Source organism: Tupaia chinensis, unplaced genomic scaffold (genome assembly GCF_000334495.1).
Source record: "Tupaia chinensis unplaced genomic scaffold, TupChi_1.0 Scaffold000126_2, whole genome shotgun sequence".
Taxonomy (NCBI): Eukaryota; Metazoa; Chordata; class Mammalia; order Scandentia; family Tupaiidae; genus Tupaia; species Tupaia belangeri.
The window spans coordinates 2,219,813-2,234,540 of NW_006159594.1; the positions used below are offsets into that span (position 1 = coordinate 2,219,813).

General features: G+C 46.9%; 1 protein-coding gene across 2 annotated transcripts; it reads left to right on the top strand.

Moving 5' to 3' along the window:
- Positions 1-196: 196 nt before the first annotated feature.
- On the top strand, positions 197-13,946 carry LOC102486679 (dehydrogenase/reductase SDR family member 4). Of its 2 annotated transcripts, XM_006144531.3 has the most exons (8): positions 214-420; positions 1,493-1,670; positions 7,708-7,809; positions 10,585-10,655; positions 10,755-10,806; positions 11,093-11,227; positions 11,652-11,707; positions 13,429-13,838. In XM_006144531.3, exons 1-8 carry the CDS (start codon positions 290-292, stop codon positions 13,541-13,543), a joined length of 840 nt encoding a protein of 279 aa, XP_006144593.1. In that variant the 5' UTR covers positions 214-289; the 3' UTR covers positions 13,544-13,838. The 2 variants fall into 2 exon arrangements, with proteins under 2 accessions (XP_006144594.1, XP_006144593.1); XM_006144532.3 differs by lacking the exons at positions 10,585-10,655; positions 11,093-11,227 and having other exon boundaries at positions 197-420; positions 13,429-13,946.
- The last annotated feature ends 782 nt before the right edge of the window (positions 13,947-14,728 follow it).

The window sequence follows — 14,728 nt, forward strand, 5'->3', positions numbered from 1 at the left end:
GCGCAAAGAAGTCCCAGTAGGGAGGCGGCCCTTTCAGGAAACTAGGACATAGGGCACATTCAAGCGCCCAGGGGAGGGCAAGCCCGGCTAGGACAGCGGAGTACAGGACGCGGCGGCGGGACGCCAGCAGGGGGCGCCCGCGGCCCCAGCCGGTTGCCGGGGCGGAAGGACAGAGCCCTGTCCGCCGGCCGGGGGCGGGGAGCGAGACCCAGAGGCGGCGAGTCCCTAGTCCTGCCCCTTGCCCTACCTCCCCTGGGAGGATTAGAGCCAATCCCTAATTTCCCCAGCCATGGAGAAGGCGAGGCTGTTGCTAGTCGGCTGTGCCAGCGCGTGGAAATCAGTACGGATGGCCAGCTCAGGGGCGACCCACCGGGAACCGCTCGCAAATAAGGTGGCCCTCGTAACGGCCTCCACCGATGGGTGAGTGCCTGCGCCAGAGACTCTTAGGGTCTCCCTGGAGAAACAGATACTAGCCGTTTGTCCTTTGCCCCCGGGGCCCCTGTCCTCAGGCCTCAGCACGCGGCTAAAGGCCGATCCGGAAAAAAGGAACTAGGTTATCGGCCTGAAGTCCCCTGGGAATCCCAGGGTTCTGGCCCTTCCATTGCCAGGCTCTCGTGTCACTGCGGCCTCTAGGGCAACTGTTGCCACCTCGGTGCCACCCCATCCATCCAGTCCCCCAGTGCCCCGGGCTGCCCCAGTCAGGCAGCTCCACCTAGAGTCTGGGAAGACCAGAAACCAGAAATCCAAGAAACCCCAGACCTCGAAAATCCTACCCCACTGCATCCATCCACACGAGAATGCTCCAGACACCCTGACTGGCACCCACTTAGTCTCCCCTCACCTAAGTGGGACATAAGATCCTGAGTTGTTTTTTAATTCAATAAGTATATTAGGGCCTAGCCTGCACAGTTTCTTTCTACCCTGTTTCTCTTCCCTTGGGGTTTTGCTAGATGTCAGCCCTTCACAAATATAAAACACAAATATGTATGTGAAATGCTAATGGCTGGCGATTGCAAAAGGTGCAACCCTTCCTCCTAGGGAAATATTTGCATGTTACACCAGAGATCAGCCTTTCACATACACTCCCAAACGTAACTTAGGTTGGAATTCTAAGGGCGATGTAGACTAGTAGGGGAGGTATTTAGGAGTAGGGACTCCAGTGAGACCCTCAAGTCACAGATGGCTGCTCTGCACACCCAGCTCACTCACCCCTCTGACCCCAACAGATAGAGTGGGGGGTGGGGGCTATGGAAAGTGGTGTCAGTTCCTGGAAACCAAGGCAGAGGGCCAAATTCATAATAAAAATCAGTAAATGAGTGTCAAAGGCAAGCTAAGCATGTCTACCTGCATGGCAAGAGCTGTTTTACATGAGGGACATGTAGAGGTCATAGAAGGGAGGGCTAGAACCCAGACCCCGCAGTCCAGCTCCAGGACCCGTGTTCTCATCCTCTCCCACTGTATGGGCCTTGACAGTCTGCATCTCCCCTGGCAGGATCGGCCTGGCCATCGCAAGGCGACTGGCCCAGGATGGGGCCCACGTGGTCATCAGCAGTCGGAAGCAGCAGAACGTGGACCGGGCAGTGGCTGCGCTGCAGGGGGAGGGGCTGAGCGTGACGGGTACCGTGTGCCATGTGGGGAAGGCCGAGGAGCGGGAGCGGCTGGTGACCACGGTGAGTACCTGGGATATGAGCAGAGCCCTGAGGCAGCAGAAGGGAGCCGGTCTCCTGGACGGTGTTGGTGACATCCAGTGCAGCGCTATTCAGTAAAGCTTAGTGTGTTCCGCGGACTGGCACTGTGGTTATCCCGTGCCTTTCTGTTATGTCGATATCCTAAAGTCTGATAACCATCTTCTCCCAGAGAATCAAAAACTATGCTAATGCTTCAACTCTGAATCATCCCTTGGGACTCCCCCCAAAAATAGCTGGTCCTGCCTGATTCTCCAGCCATTTCCAGTCTAACTGGACAAATTAGAAAAGTAAATACAACCACAAAATAGAAGTTCCTAACTGTGAACTGATAATCCCGTCCTTCAGTTTATGGAGTCCCACCTACTGTGTGCCATTTGCCGTGTTCAGAGCCGTGTACAGGTTATCTCCAACCTGACAACCAAGCAAGGTAAGGACTATTCTTCCTGTTCACAGATAGCTGGAGTGACTTCCCAAGGCCCCCAGCCAGGAAGGAAAGAATGGTGATTAAACCCAGACCTTCCTAGCCCCCTTCCTTTCTTGGCTGCCTTCAGACCCCCAGGCACTTCCCCATAGTGTAGGGTCCAGCCTAGGTGCCTACTCGGACTTTAGTCTCAGAGAGTCTAAACCAGTGTCAGAGTTGGTACTTGACAACAGCCTTCCAGGAAAGCACACGAAAATATGGACCATCCAGCAAAGTAGGTTCTCCTCCCCTCCAGGCTCAGGGCACACATTTTATTCTCTAGAGTGGAAAGGAGAACCTATTACCCAATTATGAGAAGTCCAGGATTGTGTGAACAGATTGGAAGGTTGGCAAAAATCATTTGGATACTGTTCTTTTTTTTTTTAGAATTTTTTAAATTTTATTTATTATTATTTTTTAATTTGCTATAGGACACATACACTGGCCATAGAGAGACAGACAGAGAGAGAGAGAGAGAGAGAGAGAAAGAAAGCAAGCCTCCGGGTCCAGAACTCAAACCATGGTGGACCATGTGGGAGTCCAGCGCCTTAACCACCATGCCATCTGCCAGCCCTTGGTTAGTGTTCTTAATAAAGGAGGACTTGGGCCAGCCAGATAGCATGGTGGTTAAAGCACCTGGATCCCACATTTCCAACTATGCAGTTTGATTCCCAGACCCAGCAGCCTGAGAAACGCAGCAGACGTATGTGAGTGCTCTCAAGAGGAGAGTGGAGGAGAAAGGTTTGCAGTATAGTCGTCCTCTCTTGGGGGAGAGCTTTTTCTCTCTCTCCCTCCCTCTCTGTCTGTCACTGGCGAGCACGTGCACCCTATAGCAAACTAAAAAAATTAAAAATTAAAATTAAATAAAAAGAGGACCTTAAGTAATAGTAGATAGTGGTATGGTAGACTTAAGTTCATACCATTTTTAAAGAACAATTTGGCAAATGTTCACATGTTCATTGGAAAGAGCTAAATGTGAGTCCAAGAAAGTCACCTTGCTTGGCATAGGCTGCTGGACAGGGCCTGAAATTGATCCTGAGGATGGAGGGAGCCATTTGGGAGCCTGGCCCGATCAGTGACTGGCCAGATGAAATGGATGTAGCAATTCAACATCAAAATCTCACAGGGAAAGATTTTTTCTGGCCCCAGCCAGTTCCACTTAATGGATCCTGTAGCCTTGGCCCAGAAGTGAGACTTGAGCTAGACCTTGTGGGCCAGGTAAGAATAGATAAGGGGAGTAGGGACAGAGTCCCAGAGACTCTACAAAATGAACAGCCAGCAAAAGAGGGATGAAGAAGGGAGGGGAGCACTGTTAGTCCACAGCAGAGAGTGTAGGTTCAGATAGGGGGCAGCCTCCATAGCCTCCCAAAAGAGTTTAGATATTCTTGAAGGAATTAAGAAATCATGTGAGGTTTTGGGCAAGATGAAATGGTTAAGGGAGGCTAGCCAGTGGTGTAGTGGTTAAGGCAGCTGGATCCCACATGGCCAACTGCACTGTTCAAGTCCAGGACCCAGCTTAAGAAACACACTGGGCTCATGTATGTGTATGTCCAAAATCCCAAGAGGAGAAGGGATTATGACATGGCCAATCCCTGGGGGGGGGGGGGGGGTGCTTCCTCACTTTGTCTCTCTTTCTGTCCCTCTCTGGCAAGTGTATGCACTCTATGCAAACTAAAGAAAAAAAAGAAGAAGAAGAAAGAATATGGTTATTAGTAGAGGATATTCTGGATCTGGTAGGAACGGTATATGGATAAGTCACTGAGCCAAGGACATTAGTGGGGACACTGTTGCTGACATACAGAGCTAGAGCAGTGGCGGTAGGACCAAAACAGAGGTATCCAAGAGACATTTAGTGGGAACCAACCAAGAATTTTCCAAACCATATCAAGAAATGGGGGGGCCAGCAGATGGTGAAGTGGTTAAGGCACTGGACTCCCACATGGCTTACCACGGTTTGAGTGCCAGACCTGGTGGCTTGCTTTCTCACTCTCTCCCTCTCTCCCCCCGCTCCTCTTTCTCTCTCCCCTCTCTCCCCCCCCTCCTCTTTCTCTCTCTTTCTCTGTGTGTGTGTGTGTGTGTCTATGGTCAAATTAAAAGATAGTAATAAATAAAATTAAATTAATAATTATTTTTTAAATGAGAAATAGGAGGAAGAGAGGGAGATGTTGGTCAATGGATACAAAATTATAATTAGGAGGAACAAGTTCTAACATTTTTTAGCGTAATAGGATGACTATAATTAACAACAATTTGTTGGACATTTCAAAATAGCTAGAAGAAACAATTATAAATGCTCCCAACACAAAAAAATAACAAATGTTTGAGATAATAGATATGCAAATTATCCTGGTTTGATCACAACACGTTGTATTCATGCACCAAGAAACCACAGTAGGGCCAGCTGGTGGCATGGTGGTTGAGTCAGCTTAATCCCACATGGCCGACTATGTGGTTCAAGTCCTGACCAGACAGCTTGGAAAATATACCAGGCATGTGTATGTGTGTGCCCCAAATCCCAAGAGGAGAATGGAGGAGAAGGGATTGCAGCATGGTCATCTCTCCAGGGGGGTATTTTCTCACTTTCTCTCTCTCTCTGTCTCTCCGTAGCAAGCACATACACCCTGTAGCAAATTTAATACACACAAACACACATACACTGATCTCCATAAATATGTACAATCTTACATCAATTGTAAATAATTAATGGCCAGCCTGGTGACCTAGTGGTTAAGAGAGCTGGATCTCACATAGCTGACCGTGCAGCTCAATTCCTGGCCCTACTGGATTGATGCTCCAGGCATGTGTGCCCAAAATCCTGCCAGGAAGGAGAAATGGAAGAGAAGGGATTGAGGCGTGACCATACCCCACTAGGGGATTCTCTCTCCCCTTCTGTCTGTCTGGCTCTCTCTCTGGCAAGTGCACATGCCCTCTGGCAGATCGTCTGCAATTTGACACATGTTCTGCGGATTGCCAGCTGTTCCCCACAGGGAGGAAAGCTGCTGCCCTGAGGATGGTTTCTACCCAGTGGCCTCCTAATCTGTACTGAGAAGCTTCTCTGACAGCGCAGGGAGCAAAAACCAGATTAGCCACTTCTCTGCTTGATTATACTGTGCATTTTCTACAAACTACATATGTAACTGTGAGGACACAGCAGACAACTCCCAGCCACTTCAGTGTAGCGATCACACAATGTAGAGCAAGTCTTCAAAGACCCTCGGGTGGTCATGAGTACCTTCGTCATTCATCATTACGGTTCTCTGTCTCTCTGCTCAGTCAAACCCAGCCTTTTCTGCCTCTCTGTACCGACGGCAGAGTGAGAAAGCTCTCCAGGTGATTCTGGGCAATCCACCATCTCCTCCTCTCCCCCAAGCACACTTGCACAGAACACAGCGCACATCACTTCAAGCTTACGCTGCACTTTCTTAGGCATGAGTCCACTGGTGAAGCTTACACAGAGCCAAGGCAGGTGACGGGAGTTTTGTGCCAGGACACCAAAATTTAGAGGTCACAGGAAAGTATTCATCCTGGTTTTAAAAGATAACACGATTCGAAATTTTGTTAAATGTACATGTTGACAGCCCAGGCATCTCTTCCACTGTGCAGAAACTGAGCTTAGCACCTAGTTAGCAAGAATAATTAGTTAAAACAGGAAGCTGGCAGATGGTGTACATTGTTAATAACACCCCTCTGTGCACCAAATCTGAAGCGCAAAGTGGATCAAGGACCTTTGCAGAGCTACTTGCCCAAGGCATCCAAATTGCTAGTTCCAGGCCAGTGCAAAGTCTGGCTTCAGGGTGGCTTAGTACAGAAAACCCTTGCTGGCAGTTTCTGCTTGGCCATTCATTACTCTAGCACATGCCTGTACCACCAACTTACAGTTCATTAGGGAGCGAGGTGGAGCCATTCTTGGCTTTCCCAGTTTAACTCTGTTACTGCCTTGACTCTTTGTGCCTCCAGGCCGAAGAGAGAGCATGATGTCACAAAGCGTGGAACTACTTTATTTTATTTTTATTATTATTATTATTATTATTATTTTATTCCTGGGAAGCCAGTTTTAGAATAACCCTTAACCATTTTCACATGGGCTTTATCGATTAGCTTTGTGCTACAAAGTAGGAGACTGACCTCAGTTCTGCTACCACTAAGTAGCTTTGTGCCCTGAGCAGATCTTTGCACCTCTCACAAACACCAGATGAGTTGGCTTCCTGTTCTTAGCTGCCCCTAATGCATTATGACTGAGCTGTCTGACCTTGAGGAAGTAACTTCTCTTTCCTCAGGTTTATCACCTCCACCATGGGGACATTGGGCTAGATGATCACAAAGGCACCTCCTGGTAACTTTCTATGGATCTAGTTAAACCAGTTTCTCCACTCAAATATGTGTAGACTAGATTGATTTTGAGATAATGGAACCCATTCAAGGCAAACTGGACTGTAAGTACTTGTAGAGATGGGGCTGAGACTTGGTATAAAAAGAGGAGGGGCTAGAGGTAAATGTTGAAGCCATGAGAATGTAGGAGCTTCCCGAAGGGCAAGTATGAAGAAAGAAGCAAAAAGTCAGAGATGGGCCAGCAGGTGGCGTGTTGGCTGAGTCGCTGGACTCCCACATGGCCAACCACAGTTCAGGTACTGAACCTCACGACTTGCTTACCCTTTCTCTCTCTGGCCACACTAAAATAATAATAATAATAATAATAATGAATTAAATTAAATTAATAAATCTTAAAAAAAAAAAAGTCAGAAGAAAAGGCAAAAAAAAAAATTCATTTTAGGACCCACAGGGCCCAAATATTTGAGCAAATGGGAGCAGAGAAGAAGTGAGCTGGTCATGTCTTCATTAGAAGAAACAACCAATTCTTAATACATCTGACAGAGAACCACTGATAAGGAGCAGCAAAAAACAGCAAGGAAATAGTGACCTCATGGAGCTGGAGGGAAAAAAACTGGTGGTGAGGTGAAAGTAAATGTATTTAGAAAGATAAACCAGACAAATACCAACTAAGGAAGACTGATATCCCCCATATCAGATTATCAGATCTCATAAAATAAATAAATAAATAAATAAATAAATAAATAAAGTTAAATAAAATGATTCTAAAAAAAAATAATAGTGAGGAGAGAGGAAGGAAAGACTGCAGAAGAAATAAGACAACCTTAAATAGTTCACAGGGAGCTTTGGAGGGAAAATGTTTCAAGAAAAAAAAATGTTATTTTGACAACTATTCCCAAGTAGCAATTTTTGTTTTGAGTTTTTGCTATAAAGTGTATGCACTTGTGGGGAAGGGGACAGGGAGTGAGAAATCACCCCCTGGGGGAATGGCCATGCCACAGTCCCTTCTCATCCACTCTCCTCTCAGAATTTTGGGCATATTCACACATGTACCTGGTGTGACTCTCAAACCACAGGATCCAGGACTTGAACTGCTAAGTTGGCCATGTGCAATCTAGCACCTTAACCTCCATGCCACCTATTGGCCAAAGAAGCAATTCCTTATCAACATTGATAAATATACCTCCCTTATTTTCCTGCAGCCCTGCTCAAGATTGTTCTTTTCTCTAGGCTGTGAACCTTCATGGAGGTATCGACATCCTGGTCTCCAATGCTGCTGTCAACCCTTTCTTTGGAAACCTAATGGATGCCACCGAGGAGGTGTGGGACAAGGTGAGAAACAATGGAAGCAGAACAAGGGAGGGGGCGGTGTTCAGAAAATATTCACTTGAAACTCAGTCTGCTTTTAGAATGCCTTTGTCAAGTGCAATCTAAATGTGACATGCCACACACCTGGAGTGCACCTGGTAAAGGGCAGGTGGGAGGTGGCTTCCTCTATCCCTGTCCTTCTCTTTCACTTCTGCTTCTCCACAGCTTTATCTTCTTCCCTGTGCTCTTTGCTGCCTCTTCTTCCCTCCGCAAGCTCTCTCCCACAGCGTGCTCACCCATGCTCTTCTTCTGGTTTATTTCCAGCAGAGACATGGCAGCTAATATGCCAATAACTAAAACACTTCAACTTACACACCCACTCATCCCCTCTTAGGCTGCCAAAAAAAGAGTGATTTTTCATTAGTTGGGAAATGTTAATAGCGCTTAAGTTAAGTGAAATACCAATTCTGGTGAAATGACCAGTGTGGCCGTTGTACAACATACAGCCTTTGCAGAAGACCTGGACTTGATTCTTCTTAACTGCAGTGTCAGGAAAATCTGACATGAGATGTCTGAATTCAAGGGCTGCGATATTGGTGATTATGTGAACATGCATAATTACATTATATTTGTAATATATTTCACACCCCTACAGGCTTTAATTATAAAGCCTTAATTAAAATATTTATCTTTGTTTACTATGGTTAATATTCCTACATGATTTGGAAGTGCTACATTTTTTATGATCTCCTGTGGTTTTCCTTTTCATTCTGATGTTGTCAATAATTTCTCAACACTAAAGTTTAAGGATACCAAAGCATTATGATTTATCTGTGTTTCACAGATATAAAGACCAAAGTGCCAAAATGTTCTTCGGTGAGCCAGTTCCTGATTTTTGGTATTCTTCAGAGAAATATCTTTCATGAATAGTCTTAATAGAGACCACATGAACAATCAGTGTTTTTGTTTTTTCGTTTTTGTTTTTAGAGAGGTTCTTGCTATAGGGCCTGTGTGCTCACCAGATAGACAGAGACAGAAAGCATGAAATCACTCCCCAGGGGAATGACCACACCGCAGTCCCTTCTCCATTCTCCTCTTGGGATTTTGGGCATACTCGCATGCACACCCAGCATGAATTTTAAGCTACTAGGTCCAGGACTTGAACCATAATCAACTACATGGGAGTCCAGCGACGTAACCATTACACCATCTGCTGGTCCTGAACAATCAGTTTTAAACCAAGGAATTTTATTTTTAGTTTGCTTTTTTTAAAAGAATTATTTTATTTAACTTTACTTATTTATTCATTTTAATTTGACCAGAGAGGGACAGAGAGGAAGAAAGTGAGAAAGCAAGCCACCAGGTCCAGGATTTGAACCATGGTCAGCCATGTGGGAGTCCGGTGCCCTTAACCACCACGCCACTTGCCAGCCCCTAGTTTGCTTTTTTGAAAATATCACAGTGCATTGGGCCAGCAGATGGTGTGAAGGTTAAGGTGCTGGATCCCACATGGCCGACTACATGGTTCCAGTCCTGGAGCCTGCAGCTTGAAAATCACACTGAGCACGTGTGTGTACATGCCCAAAATCCCAAGAGGAGAATGGAGAACAAGGGATTGTGGTATAGCCATCCCTCTCTGGGGCAGGGGTGGGAGTGGTAGTGATTTCTCACTTTTCCTCTCTCTCCCTGGTGAATGCATGCACCCTATAGCAAACTAAAAGAAATAAACACAATTTTAAAATCACAGTATATCAAATCTAACTGCCATATTTTCATCCTTAATTGAATGCTGCAATTCTTTTTTAAAAAATGGAACTTTGAATACAATTGGGGAAATTTTATTATAGACAGAATATTATATAAAATTCCTATTATCAGTGTTAAATTTCTTGAGTGTGATCATGGATTATGGCTGTTGTAAGAGAGTGTCCTTACTCTTCGGCAATGCATGCTAAAATATTAGAGGTAAAGCATTATCGTTAGCTACAATTTACTTTCAATGGTTTATAAAAATAAAATTGTATAGATACATAGAGTACAAATGAGCCAAAATGTGAACAATTGGTGAATCTAGGTGAAGGGTCTCTGGATATTCATTGTACTTCTATTTCAACTTTTCTGTAACAATGAAATTTTTAAAATAAGAAGTTGGCCTGGGGGACATGGGAGGATATCCCAGCAGCATCTGGAACAATGTAAACAGTAGGGTGTACATTTGTTTCAAATTATAGATGAAGGGATTTTGATTGCAGCCCAGCTTCTCCAGAAGGTGCCTCCTTATGATCCCACTTCCCAGTAAAAGTCCAGCCAAACAACCCATCCTTCAGTTCACTTCCTAAGCTCAGAAGCCAGAGAAGTGCCAGCCCAACCCCAGGTGCCCGAGGTCAGGCCATGATACCCCGAGAGTCACGGCCCACTCTAGGGCGGGTCTGGAAGACCAACCCAATTCCAGTTCCTCTCTCAGATCCAAGGGAGCCTTGAGGATTATGGTCCATTCTGGGCCAAATCATGCTTGGCTAGTTAGGAAACAAAATGATCCAGGCTCCATTCTTTCCCAGAGAACCAAATGTGTTATAATCTCTTAATAGCTGAATAAGCTGGTGAGATTTACTTCACATGAAGAAGCCGAGTTCAGTTACTCAGTAACTTAGGATGAGTTACTCAGCATACGGTCTGAGTAACTCATCCTAAGATCCCCATCAGCTCTAACAAACAGACTAGGAACCCACTGTGACCCCAGTCACTGTACCTCCTCTAACGCTTATCTGTCATGCTGTTTCTGCCTTCTCTTGGCTTCAGATCCTGGACATCAATGTGAAGGCCGCAGCCCTACTGACAAAGGCAGTGGTACCAGAGATGGAGAAACGAGGGTATGGAGCATGAGCAGAAGCCTGGGTGAGACAGGGCCCCACCCGGGCCGAGGGCCATGGCCCACACTGGGAGGACGGTCAGCTCTTTTCTTTTTCCAGAGGCGGCTCAGTGGTGCTTGTGTCCTCCTTAGGAGCCTTCAGTCCATTTCCTGTAAGAACCGCTTTGTCTGCCACTTCCGTCCTGTCCTTCATCCCATATCTTTGCATCCCTCTGGTTGCCCAAAGAAGTCTGTGTCCCCTTTTAGAATCATACCAAGTCCCTTCCCACAAGATAGATTCCTTGCCTCCACAAATACTAACCAGGGAAGGTTTAACCACAAGACAGTTTCTGAACTGACTCTCCTGTGTAGGAGATACCCTATTGACCACTGCCTATTATGCCTAATAATAAGATTCGAGAATAACATGAAAACTAACCCTTTACCTTCTTTCCCCAGGGCCTGGGCCCTTATAATGTTAGTAAAACAGCCTTGGTGGGCCTCACCAAAAACCTGGCCATAGAGCTGGCCCCAAAGAACATTAGGGTGAACTGCCTGGCTCCTGGACTCATCAAGACTAACTTCAGCAGTGCGGTGAGAAAGGGGAGCCCTGTATCCTGCCGGGACTCCTTGAAGAGCTGGGGAGCCCAGCACCTGAGTCCTAAACTCCCAACCATGTCCATCTCCCTTCCCTGGGTTTTTTCCATAGAGTCTCCCCACACCCTACACCTTTCCTGAGGCGTAGGGCAGAGTCAGGAATCCCGACTCTACTCACACTGTTCCATACCTCTTTAAGTGGATGTGAACTGGGGAAACCCAGTGAACTGCCTCACTGCAACCTGAGAAGAATAAAACAGAAGAGGGTGGCGGGAAGAGCTGGGGGCTAGGAAAAAATGAGAAGGAAGCAGGAGTGTCTCTATCCTTCCTCTCAACTTACGTGAGGATGCGCAGTTTTTTCCCTTCTCTGTGGCTCAGGTTCCTCTTCTTGCACATAGAGAGATTTCCCTTCTTTCTGCAGCTCTGGAAAGACAAGGCAAGAGAGGAAAGTATAAAAGAATACATGCGGATAAGAAGGTAAGACTGTGGCAGGGAGGGTTAAGAAGAATAGGGATGGAAAGGTCTGGTCCCTATCACAGCCCACAGCTCACTGTCTCAGTCCCATAAATATTACAGCCATGCTCTCCTCTGCTCACAGATTTCACAAGTTCATATATAGGGTCTCGCTGCGGCATCTGAGCCAGGAGCCTACTGCCGCTGCCCAACCAGAAAGGTGTCCTGGTCTCAGCAGAGCAGAGCTCCAGGACAGACCCTGATTCCTCTGTCTCCCCCCCGGGACCAAAAGTAAAATCATGCTTTTTTAATTCTCCTTCAACAAAGAGTCATATTTCCAAAGTTCTGATCCTACAATCCACATAAAAGAAATGAAGAGCTTTACTAAGCCCCAAACTTTCCTTGTTTAAGGAAATGACTCTCTACCAATGGGTTGGTCGAACCATTAGGCACCTTTATAGGGTTCCCTTTCCTCTATGTCATCTTCTCTCCCTGTAACCTTTCCTTGTCACCTGGCAGACAGATGTCAGCAATGCCTCTTTACTGGTCCAAACATCCCAGACTCCCTTGAGTCCTCCTGATGTCAGCAGAGCTACAGGCCTAATTCATGACTCATTATTCAGTCAGGGGCCCCAAGAGTGATCCAATCCCATGCACCTCAATCCTGGACGCCCAGATGGAAACAAATACAGATCTGAGTCTCCACCCCCAGACTCGCAGAGACTCCCTTAACTGGTCCAGGGCAGGACCTGGGCTTTTCTTCTTTTTTGGTTAAGCCTCTCAGTGTGCACTAGGATAGATGACCACTAATCCAGGCCTTCTAGGTTTGGGTTACTCGCTCTACCCCTCTAGAGCATTCTGTGGCAGCCAGATTCAAGTGCTCTAGATCTAATGACACAATCACTGATGCTAATGATGAGAATCAGTGCATTCTCACAAAATGAAGCTGACTTTAAGGGACAAAAATAGATGCCTGAAAAATGCAATCATTTTAAACACACCATTCACTGTCACACATACTCTCTACACTTAAGGAGTATGCACACATAGGAAACAAATTATTTTGAACTATGAAACAGTTGCTCACCATTTTATCTGTACAACTTTGAATTTTGATGTCCTGTGCGCAAAAAAAAAAACCTATCTCTATATTGTTTGAATATAATATTTAATAGGTTTTTCAGAGTACAGTACACTTATACTAAATTACAATAGCTTAGCTTCATAGTAACCTTATTTTATGGGCAGGAATCTTGGTTACTAGTCCTGAAAACAATCATGTAATAATTTTTTTCTTTACTTTTCCCCCCCTATTTATCATGATAGTGCAAATACACATGCATGGGAATGTGACAGAGAGGAATACCCTCCACAGAGTCTGGTCACACTGTGCTCCCCTTCCTCTAGCTTGTTGGACCTTGTATTGCCCCACATGTTTTAGGCTGACTAGGCTGGGGATTTGAACTGCAGTCACCATGTGATCCAGTTTCTTCTTTTAAAAAAGAAAATTATTTTTTAATTTGCTATAGGGTGCATGGACTCTCCAGAAAGGGGAAGTGAAAAAGTAAGCCACCCGGTCAGGGACTTGAACAGCAGTCAATCATGTGGGAGTCTAGCACCTTAACCACTGCTGCCCCACCAAGCTGACCCCACATGATAATTCTCGATTAAACAAATTCCATTCCTGTGGACCAGTTAAAAGGGGCCTGATTTTCACTCCCTCCCTTGTTTCCTCTATTGCCCAGGATAGGCAAACCGGAGGAGTGTGCAGGCATCGTGTCTTTCATGTGCTCTGAAGATGCCAGCTACATCACTGGGGAGACAGTGGTGGTGAGTGGAGGAAGCCCATCCCGGCTCTGAGGACCTGGAGACAGCCCACCATGGCAGAGAGTGGGCTCCCACTCCTGGGTGCTGGCCCAGCATTCATCCACTGTCCTTCCCTACATCTGCCTATCATCTTGCTCACCCACCACATCAGTTCTGCTCTGTGAAGAGAAACAGCCTGCTCAGCCGTCCAGGTGTGTGCTGAGGATTCCCACTGTTGCTGTGGCCTTGGCTAAAGCCTTCCCCTGAGAATACAGGACAGGCCTGATGAGAAGGCCGAGTCTACTTTGGCAAAGAGCAACTAATACATTTTTTTCTGGGCCTCTGGAAATGTGAGAGGAGCTGAAAGAGAAAGACCCTGTAGTGGAAAGCGGCGGGCTGGACATTAACAACTAGAAAATGAGTGGCAAATAAAACGAAGATGATTGTGTTGCCTTGATTCTACGTGTTCATTGCTCAGTCTGGGGTACTTCTGTATGGTAGCCAGCAGAGCCCAAGTCTGGGAGGGCTGGCTCTCTGGACCCAGTGGAAAGAGGCGGAGGGCTGGACATTAACAACTAGAAAAATGAGTGGCAAATAAAACGAAGATGATTGTGTTGCCTTGATTCTACGTGTTCATTGCTCAGTCTGGGGTACTTCTGTATGGTAGCCAGCAGAGCCCAAGTCTGGGAGGGCTGGCTCTCTGGACCCCCATCACCACTCCTCCCCTCCTGTCTCAGGACCTAAGCATGACGCACTGTGGTGGAGGTGTCTGCAGAGCTGCCAGCTGGGGGAAGGTGGCAGGGAACTCCCAGGTGCTGATCTCAGCCTTACACCCCAGGAGTGGTGCCAAGGACACCAAGGGGATCCCCTAGGCTGGCTGAGCGAGTGAAAAGGACAAACTCCCAGATCCAGCTCGGTCCTCTCCCGTCATCACCCTCGGTCCCAAGTTCCCTCCGGGGTCAGCAAGGACAAGCTGGACGGTTACGAGCCGCCGAGGGGGAAAAGGGAGGGGCCCTGTAAGGATGACCCGAGAAAGGGTACCAGGCCCACAAACAAAAGAAATGGATTCTGACCACGGTACCTGAGGAGTGGTGGCATGAAAATTGGGGACACTGACCTCTCTCCCCGCCCCTCCGGCCCAGGGACGGCCTGAGAACCAGGAGACGCGCACTGGGCGTCTCGCGCGGGAGCGGGCAGGAGGGGTGGGCGCGAGCGAGCGCGCGCGGGGTCTCACGCGGC

Coding starts and splice junctions, on each gene's coding strand:
- LOC102486679 (XM_006144531.3), top strand. CDS start 290: ATGGAGAAGGCGAGGCTGTTGCTAGTCGGCTGTGCCAGCGCGTGGAAA. Junction 421..1,492: donor GTAACGGCCTCCACCGATGG/GTGAGTGCCTGC, acceptor CTCCCCTGGCAG/GATCGGCCTGGCCATCGCAA. Junction 10,656..10,754: donor CCAGAGATGGAGAAACGAGG/GTATGGAGCATG, acceptor TTCTTTTTCCAG/AGGCGGCTCAGTGGTGCTTG.